Source organism: Trachypithecus francoisi, unplaced genomic scaffold, assembly GCF_009764315.1.
Source record: "Trachypithecus francoisi isolate TF-2019V2 unplaced genomic scaffold, Tfra_2.0 Lachesis_group2, whole genome shotgun sequence".
Classification (NCBI taxonomy): Eukaryota; Metazoa; Chordata; class Mammalia; order Primates; family Cercopithecidae; genus Trachypithecus; species Trachypithecus francoisi.
In genome coordinates this window covers 86,542,318-86,556,879 of record NW_022681465.1, presented here as the reverse complement: position 1 = coordinate 86,556,879, position 14,562 = coordinate 86,542,318, and the positions used below count along the sequence as shown (strand labels likewise).

The following is a 14,562-nucleotide window of genomic DNA, read 5'->3' as shown; positions in this document are numbered from 1 at the left end:
GAGACTAGAAGATAAGGACACTAACAGTACTATACCAGAGTTGTTATTATCTTTTTACATATGCCAGGTAGCTTTGGGTACCTCCGACATAACTATAGCACAGCACTAATTCAGAGAACCACAAATGTTTCTCTTTCAGACTGCCCAGATGTACAAGTTAATTTCAAGTAGTTATTCTCAAAAACTTTTGTTCTTTTAAAATATCTAATTGGCCGGGCGCGGTGGCTCAAGCCTGTAATCCCAGCACTCTGGGAGGCCGAGACGGGTGGATCACGAGGTCAGGAGATCGAGACCATCCTGGCTAACACGGTGAAACCCCGTCTCTACTAAAAAATACAAAAAAACTAGCCGGGCGAGGTGGCGGGTACCCGTAGTCCCAGCTACTGGGAGGCTGAGGCAGGAGAATGGTGTAAACCCGGGAGGTGGAGCTTGCAGTGAGCTGAGATCCGGCCACTACACTCCAGCCAGGCGACAGTTTTTTTGAGACTCCGTCTCAAAAAAAAAAAAAAACTAATTATATTAGCTACCATCTTAAAACGAAGAACTTAATGTAACCCAGCAGAGAGTAAAGTCTTTGACTTTAAAATCATAAGAACATTTAATGTTTAAATGTCTCAAAGTACAAAAAATACTTTTTTAATTTTAAGGTGTGTAAAAACCATGCAAGTAGATTTATGATTCTGGAATCATTCTCTTTTATTTATTTATTTATTTTTGTTGAGATGGAGTTTCACTCTTGTTGCCCAGGCTGGAGTGCAATGGCGCAATCTTGGCTCACGGCCACCTCCGCCTTCTGAGTTCAAGCGATTCTCCTGCCTCAGCCTCCCGAGTAGCTGGGATTACAGGCATGCGCCACCACGCCCGGCTAATTTTGTATTTTTGGTAGAGATGGGGTTTCTCCATGTTGGTCAGGCTGGTCTCGAACTCCCGATCTCAGGTGATCCACCCACCTTGGCCTCCCAAAGTGCTGGGATTACAGGCGTGAGCCACCACATCTGGCCTGGGATCATCCTTATACAACAGTGGTTCTCAAAGTGTGCTCAGGAGGTCCTAAGGAACCTGAGACTTGTTTGCCAAGGGCTCCATGAAGTGAAAACTATTTTCATAATAATTCTGAGATGTTATTTGCCATTTTTCACGCTCATTTTCTCATGATTATGCAGTGAGGTTGTCCAGTGGCTACATGATGTGTAATGTTACAGCAGATTGAATGCAGAAGCCAGATGTTATGAACTGAATGTCTGTGTCCTCCAAAAATTCGTGTGTTTTTCAACATACCCACCATGTGGCTATAATTGGAGATAAGGACTCTGAGGAAGTACATAAGGTTAAATGAGATCATAGGGATGGGGCCCTGATCTAACAGGATTAGTATCCTTACAAGATACCTAAAAGAGCTCAGTTTCTCTGAGTAAGCACAGAGAAAAAAGCCATCTGAACATATAGCAAGATGGTGGCCACCTACATGCCAAGAGAAGAGGCCTCAGAATGAAACCTACCTTGCTGATACCTTAATCTTGGACTTCCCAACCTCCAGAACTGATGGTAAAGCCATCCAGAAGTCTGTAGTATTTTGCTGTGTCACTCTGAGCAGTCTAAGATACCAGATATTAAAGAGATTTGCAAAAACGGAAATTTTTTTGTCTTGAAAAATATAGTCATTTCATCAAAAGCATCATTTATATTTATGTAACAGGTTTATTTTTATTAATATTATTGTTTTGTTGAGGTTCTTTTGTTTGTTTTTTTGAGACAGAGTCTTGCTCTGTCGCCCAGGCCAGAATGCAGTGGTGCAGTCTCGGCTCACTGCAACCTTCCACCTCCTGGGTTAAAGCAATTCTCCTGCCTCAGCTTCCCAAGTAGCTGGGATTACAGGCATGCATCACCAGGCCCAGCTAATTTTTGTATTTTTAGTAGAGATGGGGTTTTGCCATGTTGGCCAGGCTGGTCTCAAACTCCTGACCTCATGTGATCTGCCTGCCTCAGCCTCCCGAAGTGCTGGGATTACAGGCATAAGCCACCACACCTGGCCTATTATTATTATTATTAGAGACAGGGTCTCACTCTGTTGCCCAGGCTGGAGTGCAGTGTTGCAGTCACAGCTTACTGCAGCCACTACTGTAGCCTTGAACTCCTGGGTTCAAGCAGTTTTCCTGCCTCAGCCTCTGGGACTTCAGACATGCTACCACGGCTGGATAACTTTTGTAGAGGCAAAGTCTCACTATGTTGCCCAGACTGGTCTCAAACTCCTGGGCTCAAGGGATACTCCCACCTCAGCCTCCCAAAGTGCTGGGATTACAGGCATGAGCCACTGCACCTGGCCAGATTTATTATTTTCAGTGAATGAATGAATATTTTAAAGTTTCCCTTATAATTTATAATATGCTAAGTATCAACAGACATAACCCACATAAACAAAAACTATTTGGATCCTCAGTAATTTTTAAGAGAGTAAGGGGTCATGACACCAAAAGTTTGAAAATAATGTGTATTGCTTCCTGGTTACTCATCGTTAGAGGATTGAGACTAGACAGCGTTTCTGTTCACTGGAACAGACTTGGCAACTGTAGTGGGTTGAGTGAGTAGCGTCCCCCCAAATATTCATGTCCACCTGGAACCTCAGAATGTAACCTTGTTTGGAAATAAGCTCTACATATCTATGGAGCTTGAGATGAAATTATACTAGATTTAGGATGATCCCTAAATCCAATGATGAGTGTCAAGAGAAAGGAGAGGGAAATTTGGACACAGAGACAGGGAAGAAGGCCATGTGAAGGAGGAGGCAGAGACTGGTGTTATGCTGCCACCAGAAGCTGGAAGAGGGAAGGAAGGATTCTTACCTAGAGCCTTCAGAGAGAGCATGGTCCTGCTCACACCATAATTTTGACTTCTGGCTTCCGGAATTGTGAGAGAATAAATTTCTGTTGTATTTAGCCATCAAGTTTGTGGTAATTTGTTATGGCAGCCCTAGGAAACTATAGCAACCCTGGACTTCAAGGAGAAAAGATGATAGGAACTCCCACCTCCCTTTTCACTTAGCATACCACCTTCAAGAAAGAGTGCTTTTTCTTTAAAATTGTCCATCTACTCTGCCAACCGTCATATCTTCTGAGAAGTTTTGCCTCAGCTAAGTGCTGGGAGAAAAGCATCTGACTAAAAGATCTGAGGATAAAGATAGATTTAACCTAAAAGATACGTAGGCATTTGCATTTTATGAGAAACTGGTTAACATGGAGGAATGCTAATTGGTAAAATGTTTAAAATTTAGAGAGGATATTGCTACTAGATTGAGTTATTTGGTGAAGTATTGGGCGGGAAAAAGCTGAAATCAAATATTTAATATTTAGCGTTCTTTAGAGGAAAATTAAAATAATGTAATAGATATTAATCATTAAATTGCCTTGTCTATTTGTTTGTGTTATTTACAGGTCCAAAAATTTATAGTTTTAATTCTGCAAACGATTCTAGTGGTCCTGCAAATCTGGATAAATCTGTTTTGAAAGTAAGTAACCAAGGTTTTGAGTCATTTCAAAAAATGTTCCCCCCTTTTTTCCTCAAAAAAAGATGTATCCTTAAATGTAAGAAAATGATGGGGTGTTTTAAATTTTTGTAAATAGTATTCTAAGAGCTAATCTCTACTAAAAAGAAGTAAATCATACACATATGTTGAGAGACTGTAAGAAATGAAGGAAGGTCTGGTTAAGATCTAAACTTCTAAGCATGGCATATACATTTTTTCAGCTCTGTCTTAGAATACCTTTTCACCCTCCTCTCTACTACTCTGATCTTTACTTAATATTTTAGTTCATGGGACATCTCATGAATATCTCTTTTGTTCTTCTAAATCTGTGATTTTACAACTTCAAGCTTTTACCCATGTACTCTCTGCATAGAGTGCTCTTATTTCCCCTTTTTATTTGTCAACCCGTGTGACCTCTATGAAGTCCTTTATAACTCATCAAGTTGATTTTCTTGGTGATTCCGCTATTACTTGATATATCATTTTTGAGAATTGGCATGCTGGGTTATAACTTGTCTCTTTATATATATTTTTTGGGCTAGACTGCGAATTTCTGAATTATATTTTTGGGCTTAGTTTATAGTAGGCATTTAGTTAAAAAAGTAATAAATGGAAGATATTTTTGTAAGTAGATGCTTGTGTACTTTTAGGTCAAAAACAACAAAAGAACAGAAAATAAAATGGCTAGTAGGAAAAAGTAGGAATCAAAGTCTAGAAGCCAAAAGATTTTGTGTAGCTTCTTATTATATATTTAGTTTTCAGTTTTACTTGTTACACCTCTTTTTAGTGTAGCATTCATTCTTTTAGGTTGTGTGCTTGCGCTGGTTTACATTAAGGCAGATTTCTGGGCTCCCTCCAAGAATTCTGATTCAGTATGTTTGGGATAGAGCTTAGGAATCTGTCTTTGTGACAACAACCCAAGGGTGGTCCAAGTGACATTGCCCTTGAGAGGCTTTTTCTTGCCATGTGTTATCTTGTTGCTTTTTTCATGCCACATTTTTTCTTAAAGAAATGATAGGAATGTGGTCAAATGGGTGGTAGTCCAAAAAATGATAATTACTGTATCTGATTTTAGCTGAAATTTTGGGCTTGGTTGGCAGGAATATAGAAAACTGTATGATAAGCTTTTAATTTTTTAATAATTTAGCTTCTAAATGATATGACCTTTTTGGCCTTAACAGGTGGTAATTAATAACAAACTAGAGCAAAGAATTATTGGAGTGATCAATGAGCATAAAAAGCAAAATAATGACAAAGGAATGATTTCTGGAAGACTTACTGCCAAAAAATTGCAGGTATTTTGCAAACTTTTTTAAGTTCCTTAGTTTTAGTGAAGCATTTTTAGACAGCTCCTCATGTGAGATAAAAAAAAGGCTTTACAACGTCCATTGAGATTTTATATAGATCATGTCCATCTCTAAGAATAGAGAAGGAATTGTGCACACATTAAATCAAGGAGGTGCAAGTGCACACATTAAAATGGTGATATGAAAATTAAGCTATAGCCCCAGAATTATATTATTGAGCACCTACTATGTTAGATTCTGTGCTGGGAACTTTGTTTACATTTTCTCTGACACAACAGTCCTATGAGGTGGATGTATTTGGTCCCATTTTTTCAAGTGAAAGAATGGAGGCTTGCAAGGATGACATAAATTATACCGTAAGGTTACTAGTAAACAGGGTCTGGATTTGAACCCAGCTCTGCCTAACTAATGATTATGCTTTAGAAAGTATGTTAAAATGCTTTATCTTTATGTATAAAGATGTTCACTGAACCACAGCTTGTAATAAAAAAAAAAATCCTAAGTGTTCAGCCATAGAAAAATATAAAATTAAATTCGGATATGTCCACCCAGTGGAATGTTATGTAACTATTCAAAGTGATGATGCAGAGTTTCTACTAACTTTGGAAGGTGCTTATGTTATAATGTTAAGTGAAATCTATTTTTTACAAAATCATGGAAAAATGACTAAAAGAAATATACTACATTTAGTATCTTTGGACAGTGAAAATAGGAATAATTTCTCGTGGTTCTCTTTTTTAAAGATCTCTGGTTTCCAAATTCTTAATTCAATAAACACATTTCATTTTTAACTGGGAAAAAAAAGATTGTTTTGAAATTATAATTTGTGTCAAAGTTTCTGGTTTAAAATGAATGGAATAATTAGTAATACAGGAAGGGAACTTTGACAAATGTGACTTTTTTTATATTTGCTTGTCATAGGATTTATACATGGCTTTACAAGCATTTTCATTTAAGACAAAGGACATTGAAGATGCCATGACCAATACACTCTTATGTGGAGGTGACCTTCATTCTGCCTTGGACTGGCTCTGTTTAAACCTTTCAGATGGTAAACAGTATCATTAAATTCTTTCAGTTTCTAAAACCTTTTGAAGTCGTTTTGGTATTTGTATCAACCTTTTGGCTCATACTCATATTTTTTCACTGTCATTAATTATTTACTTTTAAAGTGTTCTTACCTTCTGTTCTTTTCAGGATATTTTCCTTAGAGATTGTGACCTATGCAAGAAAATACTATGTTTTGTGTTCAGTTGTTGATTGTTATTTTGCTATGTCCTTAATACAAGGTTTGCGTGTCTCCTGGTTTTTGGTTTAGAAATTAGGACTGTCCTTGAATATATAGTATTTTACTAAGCAGAGGATCATGATTGTAATCTTTGCCAAGAATCTGGAGTGCAAACGGCTTGTGGTGACTAAGGATACTACCACATGCTATGGCAGACAGCCAAAGAGTGGGAAGGATTAAGATCTTATGACAATTTAGGAGCCTAACATTGAGGGTGAAATAATGACCAAATAGAAGAGGGTTAGCTATCATCTGATGAATATGTTCACTTCTAGTTTGACAAATAAAACCAGGTTCATCTTAGGATTTCTGTTCTTAGGAGATAAGGGAATAGAAGAAAATTAGGTGCTCTGAGTCTAGGCAAGGTTTACAAATGCTTAACAAATATTTGTGTGTTTTATGTATCATATGCCTGTTTATTTTCAGCGTAGTTTCTTTTATTTTAAGATGCACTTCCTGAAGGATTCAGTCAGGAATTTGAAGGGCAACAACCTAAAAGTAGGCCTAAATTTCAGTCTCCTCAAATACAAGCCACTATTTCACCTCCATTGCAACCTAAAACCAAAAAACATGAAGAAGACCCTAAGATTAAGGTAATTTAAGAATTAAGCATTTAAAGTTGTATAAAATCAGAATGGAGCACATGTAACTGTTTGAAGAGTACAAATATTAGGTTTCTGTAACATTTTTACTTCTTACAAATAAGTAATTGGTTTGCCAGACTTTTCTATCACTGTTTTAGTTATCATTATATAACAAACCACCCCAAAATGTAGTGGCTTAAACCAACTATTGTTTCTCATGATTCTGCAGTCTGTGCTAGGCTCAACAAGGTGGTTCTTCTGTTCCAGGAAGAATCTTCCAGGGCTGGGACATCCAAAGTGGCTTCTTCACTCCCATGACTAAGCTGGAGGCTAGCCAGGCATCCCTCTGTCTACGTGTTTTTTCTACATGAGTAGCTTGGGTTTCCTCACATATAGTGGTCTTAGGTTGACTGGACTTCTTATGGCATCTGGCTTCCAAGAATATTTTAAGACAATAAGCCAAAGTGTACAAATTCTTATCAAGCTCCTGCTTTATCATTCTTGCTAATGTTCCATTGACTGAAGCAAGTCACATGACCAAGCCCAGAGTCTGTGGAAGAAAATCACAGATGAATGTGAATAATGGAACTGTAATTCATTAGGCCATTACACTTAAATACTCTGCATATTGTAAAACATCTATGGAAAAAATAATCCTCATAAAACCACTGTTTTTAAGGAATAACAGTAGTTTTTAACAGTTCTCATTTCATTCTTTTTTACCACTTTATATAAATATATTCTTTGGATTTTGCAATTGTAAATTTCTTAATGTTGAGGTCAATTTATTTGTCCTTCACTGAGCAGTAAAGAATAACAGCTTATATATGTCTACTGTTTTTGAGTGTGAGGAAATTGTAAAAGCAGTGACAAGATAGTTTTGACACCTTTTTCTAACTTTGGTTTTTCAGATATTTGTTTTCTCTTTCTAGCCAAAAAAGGAAGAAAAAAATACGGAAGTAAATATGAAAGAGTGGATTTTACGATATGCTGAACAACAAAATGAAGAAGAAAAGAATGAGAATTCTAAAAGTTTAGAAGAGGAGGAAAAATTTGACCCTGTGAGTAGAAATTTGTATTAGGCTTCTAACTGGATGTTCCTAAGCAAGATATATTTACTTTTCTGAGCCTTAGTTTGCTCGTTTGTAAATTGGAAATGTACCTCTAAGGGGCTGATGTGAAGATTAAATAAAATAACACTTAGGTAAAAACTTAGCAGAAAGTTAACTGCTCAAAAGATGTTAATTACATTTCTCATGTTTAAAGAGATAATCATCAAATATTTTAAAATGATTTTTATGAGTAAGGAGCATGCTAAATTCTTTAGGTAATAATAAAAAGGCACATTCCTTTACAGAAGTTCATGGTTTAGAGAGAATAACATAGACATCATATGGTAAGATGGAAATATAAGGCAGAAAATATACTAAGTCAAAAAAGCAAGGTATGGGAAATACTGTAATATATATATCTGACAAAGGACTTCTATACATAATTATATAAAGAAGCTTTAAAAATAGACACCTCACAAAAGTAGATTAAATTAGAGAAATGAAAATGAAAACTTAAATGAGATACCACTATATATCCATCAGAATGGCTAAAACTAAAAAGATCAGTAATACTAAATGTTAGGAGGAATGTGGAGCAACTGGAATACTCATATTGCTAATGGGAATGTAAAGCTATTGGAAATGTAAAATGGTACAGCCACTTAGAAAAACTCGTCCTTTCTCATAAAGTGAAACAAATACTTGTCATATGACCCAACAATTTTATTTCCAGGTATTAAGAAAAATTAAAACATTTGTTCAGAGACTTGTACACAAATGTTCATAGCAGCTTTATTTGTATTAGGCAAACACTGCAAACAGCCCATATGTCTGTCAACAGGCAAATGGTAGATGTTGTAGAACAGCATATGTAATCTGATGAATTCGTTTGTGTAAAAGAAAAAATACATATAGCTACGTATTTGCTTTTTTACATAAGCAAAGAGAACATCTGGAAAGAGACACAAGAAGCTGTTACTGGTGATTAGGACCAGGGTGGTATAGTGGGATGGAGAATTCTTCTTTATATTCTTCTGTATATCTAAGTTTTTTTAAACCATGTTCCTGTATTAAACTAATATAAGTGAAATATTTAGGGCAGTATAAGTCTACTTTGAGATTTGGAGAAAGAAGAGGTCTCTTCTGATTGGAGCATTAAGTCAAGACTTCAAAGAGATGGGACCTAAAGGATGCGCAGAGTTCAGACAGGCAAAGAAAGATGGGAAGATGGCCCACATGTGTGAAATACTGTGAACAAAGGTACAGATGTGGAATTGTACAAGGAGCCTTTCAGTAATAAAAAATGGATGAGCATATATAGAGATAAGATGTATAGATGAGTATTGGTAGATAGGAGTAAACAGGTGAGTTCACCTGAGACTGGAAGATTTTGATGTCCAGAAGGTGATTTTGACACTTTTCCTTGAAAGCAAAGAGCCACTACAGATTTAGGGGCAGGTGACTGACAAGAAGAATGATATTTTAGGTCAAGCTTAGTAATATTCGAGGTGGTTTGGAATACTGAGTGATGTTTAGGGCAATTTGGAAAGTGTAGGGAGGCCATTATGGTAGCTATTGCACTTGCTCAGGTGTGAGATAATAAAAGCTCAAATCGGTAATTGGAAAGGAAGAGAGACATTTGTAAAGCAAGAATCAATAGAAATTGATGATTTACGGAATATAAAGGCTAAGGAAGATTTCAGAGAAGATATACAAATCACCAGTAAGTATATGAAAAAATGCTCAACATTACTAATCATTAGGGAAATGCAAATCAAAACCACAGTGGCATACCACTTCACACCCGTTAGGATGTCAGCTATCAAAAAAAACTGGAAATAATAAATGTTAACAGGGATGTAGAGAAATTGGAACCCTGTGTACTATTGGTGGGAATGTAAAATGGTGCAGCCATTGTGGAAAACAGTTTGGTAGTTCCTCAAAAAATTAAAAATCGAATTACCATATGATCCAGTAATTCTATTTCTGGGTATATACTCAAAAGAATTGAGAGCAGAGTCTTGGAGGAGATATTTGTACACTGTGTTCATAGCAGCAGCATTCACAATAGCTAAAACGTGGAAGCAATCCAGTATCTACCAATAAGACAAATGAATAGGTAAAATGTGGCATGCACATAAAACTGAATAGTATTCAGCCTTAAAAATTAAGGAAGTTCTGGTATATGCTACAACACGGCTGGACCTTGACCAACTTTATGCTAAGTGAAATATGCCAATCACAAAAAGACAGATACCATATGATTTCACTTATATGACGTCCCTAAGTCAAATTCATAGAGACAAAGTAGAATGGTGGTTGCCAGGGGCTGGTGGGGGATGGCAGAATGGGGAGTTAATGCGTAATGGGATTAGAGTTTCATGTTTGCCAGATAAAAATGTTCTGAAGATGGATGGTGGTGATGGTTGTACGCCGTCATGAATGTATTTAATACCACTGAACTGTACACTTAAAAATGGTTAAGATGGCAAATTTTATCGGGGAAAAATGTGCCAAAGATGGCAAGAGGTGCGTAAATGGAGGGATGGTGGTATCACTGCCAAGTACAGGAAAGATGGAAAGGATAAGTATTATATGAGTGAATTTGAGGTGGTAGCTAACCCTCCTGTCTGTTACACTGATATTTGTATTGATATTTGTCTCTATACAAAATGGTACCAGAATTCAGCTAGATATGCTTGCTTAATTATCTCTTTTTCCTTCTTTTATCAGTTGTGTTTCCTTCTCCAGTCCATAGTTTTATGCTTCTAATCTACTGTCACTTATTAACCTAAGGTGGAGAAAAACAGTAATTTGAGTTTAACTTTAAACTTCCTAGTTTTTGCTCAGGAGTCAAGTCATGTCCTTGAGGGTTATGACATCCATTTTCCTTAAAAGCCATTTTTTCTCTGTCTTCCATAAGATAGAGATTATGTGAAGTTAACTTTCAGATGAGTATTATTATTACTGCATGAATAACTCTTTAAACACACATACTTATGAAACGATTTTTTTTTTTTTTTTAGAGACAGAGTCTTGCTCTGTCACCCAGGCTGGAGTGCAGTGGTACAATCTCAGCTCACTGCAGCCTCTGCCTCCCAGGTTCCAGTGATTCTCTTGCCTCAGCCTTCTGGGTAGCTGGGATTATAGGCGCCCGCCACCACGCCCAGCTAATTTTTGTATTTTCAGTAGAAATGGGGTTTCACCATGTTGGCCAGGCTGGTCTCGAACTCCTGACCTCAGGTGATCCGCCCGCCTCGGCCTCCCAAAGTGCTGGGATTGTAGGCGTGAGCCACACCACCCGGCTGAAACAATTTTTATAGAAATGAACTCTACTTTTTATTCTGCACTTTGCTTTAGTTTACTAACACGTCAAGGAAGTTTCTCTATGTGGGTCACCCTCTTTCTTTTACTAACCTTATTTTATTTTCTAATGACTAAATAGTCTTCTCTGTAGAGATGTGTCATATATGATTTCCAGTTTTTCTTTTACAGTCAGTGCCTCACCAAACATCTATGCACCTGCAAATCTGTGCATTTGTTTTATTTCTCTATGAAAAATTCCTAAAAGTAGATTTGCCAGATCAAAGGATAAGGTAAAAATATCACAGATTTTGATACAGTAAATTGACCATAGATATACTAATCTTGCTCTTCTTTTTTTGTTCCCCCCCCATTGTTTTATTTGGAACAGAACGAAAGGTACTTACATCTTGTAGCAAAACTGCTGGATGCAAAAGAGCAAGCAGCTACCTTTAAACTAGAAAAAAACAAGCAAGGCCAAAAAGAGGCTCAAGAAAAAATAAGGAAATTTCAAAGAGGTAAACAGTTTCAAATACTTAGATGTATAAATGTAATTGTCTTCTATTTGTTGGCCTTCCTGGAATGGATGATGCTACCTTTTAATATGTCTGCCCTTTTCTAACAGTTTATACATGGGATTAGCAAACTTTTAAAATAATAAGCTAAGTAGTAAATACTGTGGACTTCATGGGCCATACAGCCTCTGTTAAAACTATTCAAATTTGCTGTTACAGCACAAAAGCAGCCATAGACCATACAAAAATGAATGGCTGTGTTCTAATCAGACTTTATTTATGGATACTATAAATTTCTAATCATTGTATCATATCACCAAATGTTCTTATAACCACTTGAAAATGTAAACACCATTCTAGCTTGCAAGCCATACAAAAACAGGCAGTGGACTAGATTTGGCCTACAAGACATTGTTTGCCAACCTATGATTTTTATACCATAAAATATCGTCGTCATTCAAGAAAGAAAGGTGAATACAATTCCATGAGTATTTGTAATGAAGATGTTTGTTTTTCCAGGCTTATTACACCTATTAAATAATGTATTTTAAAATTTTTGTATGTGTTGTGAAAATTAATAAATTGCCTCTGATTCCTGCACGGATTCCTAATAGGAATTATTAAGTAATTGGCTACAAGGAAAAAGAAGGAATGCAGTTTTTTTAACCATTTTTAAAAATAAGGCATGAAAACCATGTAACTCCTTGTGTATAAATACCAAAAAAGTAAACAAATAAAAGATAAATAACTGTTTTTTTAAAACCGTGAAACTAAACATTATATTTTTTCTGGTAGAAATGGAAACATTAGAAGACCATCCAGTATTTAACCCAGCCATAAAGATTTCACATCAACAAAATGAAAGGAAAAAACCTCCTATAGCCACAGAAGGAGAAAGTGCATTGAATTTTAATGTATTTGAAAAATCTGCAGCTGCTACTGAAGAAGAGAAAGGTAAAATTAAGGGAAGATGGTCAGGGTGTAATTTATAAATAATAAAATGTCAAGGAATACATAATGGTAAAATTTGTTACTTTGCATTCTGGCAAAGTACGTGTAAGATTGGCAGTGAAGTTACACTTCATAAGCTGTCCTGAAAAAAGTATTAACAATTATGATAACATATATGTACAGCATTTTGTAATTACAAATAAATATCTTGCCTCAGTCTCATCTCTCTCTGATTCATCTCCAGACTGCTGCCAGAGTTATCTTTCTATAATACAGATCTAAATGTGAGTTTCCTGCCACAAACCTTTAATGGCTATGAGCCTGCTGACATCAGTAACAAGTCCAAATCTTTTAGCATGGCATTCTGGATCTTTTGCATTCTGCCACAATCTACCTTTCTACCTTATTCCCTTGGCTTATTACTCCAGCCACATTACTCTTTAAAACATTGGCTGTTTTATGGTTTCATTACTTTGCTCATCTTCTTATCCCCTACTTGGCCAACCTGTTCCCAGCTCAAGGCTTAGTGCAAACAGCTCCTCTTCCCTAAGCCCTCCCTAACTCCTTCCATACCACCAGACAAGTAATCATGTACTTCTTTGTGCTCCCAAGTTAATTATTTGTTTAAAAATGTTTTGGGTTAATTATTGATATAGCAAGTACAGTATTTATCAGTTTGTGTTTTAGTTTTTAGAAGACCATTCACTATAGTCTCAAATAATATTTTAGTATTAATCATAATATTATAATTTGCATTATAGTTTTTAGAAGACCAGACTGGATGGTCTTCTAAAAACTATAGAAGTTTTCTAGTTAATTATTTTTTTAAAATAATAGTATATAGCAAATAGTACAATATTATATACTATAGTTTAATAGTATATTATTTACTATTTACTATATACTATACTATAGTATACTATTTACTATTAAATTATAGTTATATAGTATATTGTTTACTAATAGTAAATAGTATAATATATAGTATTTATCACATTGCATTATAGTTTTTAGAAGACCAAGCATAGTATTTATCAGATAATATTTATAGTATTTATCATAATACCATAATTTGTATTATAGCTTTTTGTTGTTGTTTTTTGTTTTTGAGACGGAGTTTTACTCTTGTTGCCCAGGCTAGAGTGCAATGGCATTATCTTGGCTCACTGCAACCTCCACCTCCCGGGTTCAAGTGATCCTCTTGCCTCAGCCTCCTGAGTAGCTGGGATTACAGGCATGCACCACAATGCCCTGCTAATTTTTGTATTTTTAGTAGAGATGGGATTTCACCATGTTGACCAGGCTAGCCTTGAAGGCCTGCCCTCAGGTGATCCTCCCACCTTGGCCTCCCGAAGTGCTGGGATTACAGGCGTGAGCCACCACACCCGACCTTTTTCTTTCTTTTTTTTTTCTTTTTTCTTTTTTCCAGCTCAGACTGGAGTGCAGTAGCACAATCTCAGTTCACTGCAACCTCTGCCTCCTGAATTCAAGCAATTCTCCTGCCTCAGGCTCCCCAGTAGATGGGATTACAGCCGTGTGCCACCACGCCTGGCTAATTTTTGTATTTTTAGTAGAGAGAGGGTTTTGCCATGTTGGCCAGGTTGGTCTCAAACTCCTGACATCGGGTGATCTGCGCACCTCGGCCTCCCAAAGTGCTGGGATTACAGGTGTGAGCCACCGCATCTGGCCACACATTACAGTTTTTAGAAGACCAGAGTGGATGTTAATTGTTTAAAAAAAAATTCTGAGTTAATTATTGATATAGCAAGTATAGTATTTATCAGATTTCATTATAGTTAGTTTAGACCCACTCTAAATTGTCAGTTTTTTAAATTATTCATTCTTTCATTAGTATTTATTGTTTTCGTGGGGCATGTTTTTTGAGACAGACTCTGTCACCCAGGCTGGAGAACAGTGGCATGATCTTGGCTTACTGCAACCTCCGCCTCCCAGGTTCAAGTGGTTCTCCTGCTTCAGCCTCCCAAGTAGCTGAGATTACAGGTGCATGCCTACATGCTCGGCTAATTTTTGTATTTTTAGTA

General features: G+C 36.5%; 1 protein-coding gene across 2 annotated transcripts in view; it reads left to right on the top strand.

Annotated features, from left to right (window-relative positions):
• Positions 1–14,562, top strand: part of DHX29 (DExH-box helicase 29) — a 59,037-nt gene that overhangs the window by 5,373 nt on the left and 39,102 nt on the right. For both annotated transcript variants that reach the window (XR_004429827.1, XM_033179572.1), the window contains exons 2-8: positions 3,429–3,502; positions 4,702–4,815; positions 5,749–5,878; positions 6,563–6,708; positions 7,632–7,760; positions 11,446–11,572; positions 12,365–12,523. Coding sequence is in view for 1 of the 2 variants with exons in the window: in XM_033179572.1 (XP_033035463.1) it covers positions 3,429–3,502; positions 4,702–4,815; positions 5,749–5,878; positions 6,563–6,708; positions 7,632–7,760; positions 11,446–11,572; positions 12,365–12,523 (879 nt within the window). In the remaining variant the exon portion in view is untranslated. The remainder of the gene's footprint in view (positions 1–3,428; positions 3,503–4,701; positions 4,816–5,748; positions 5,879–6,562; positions 6,709–7,631; positions 7,761–11,445; positions 11,573–12,364; positions 12,524–14,562) is intronic.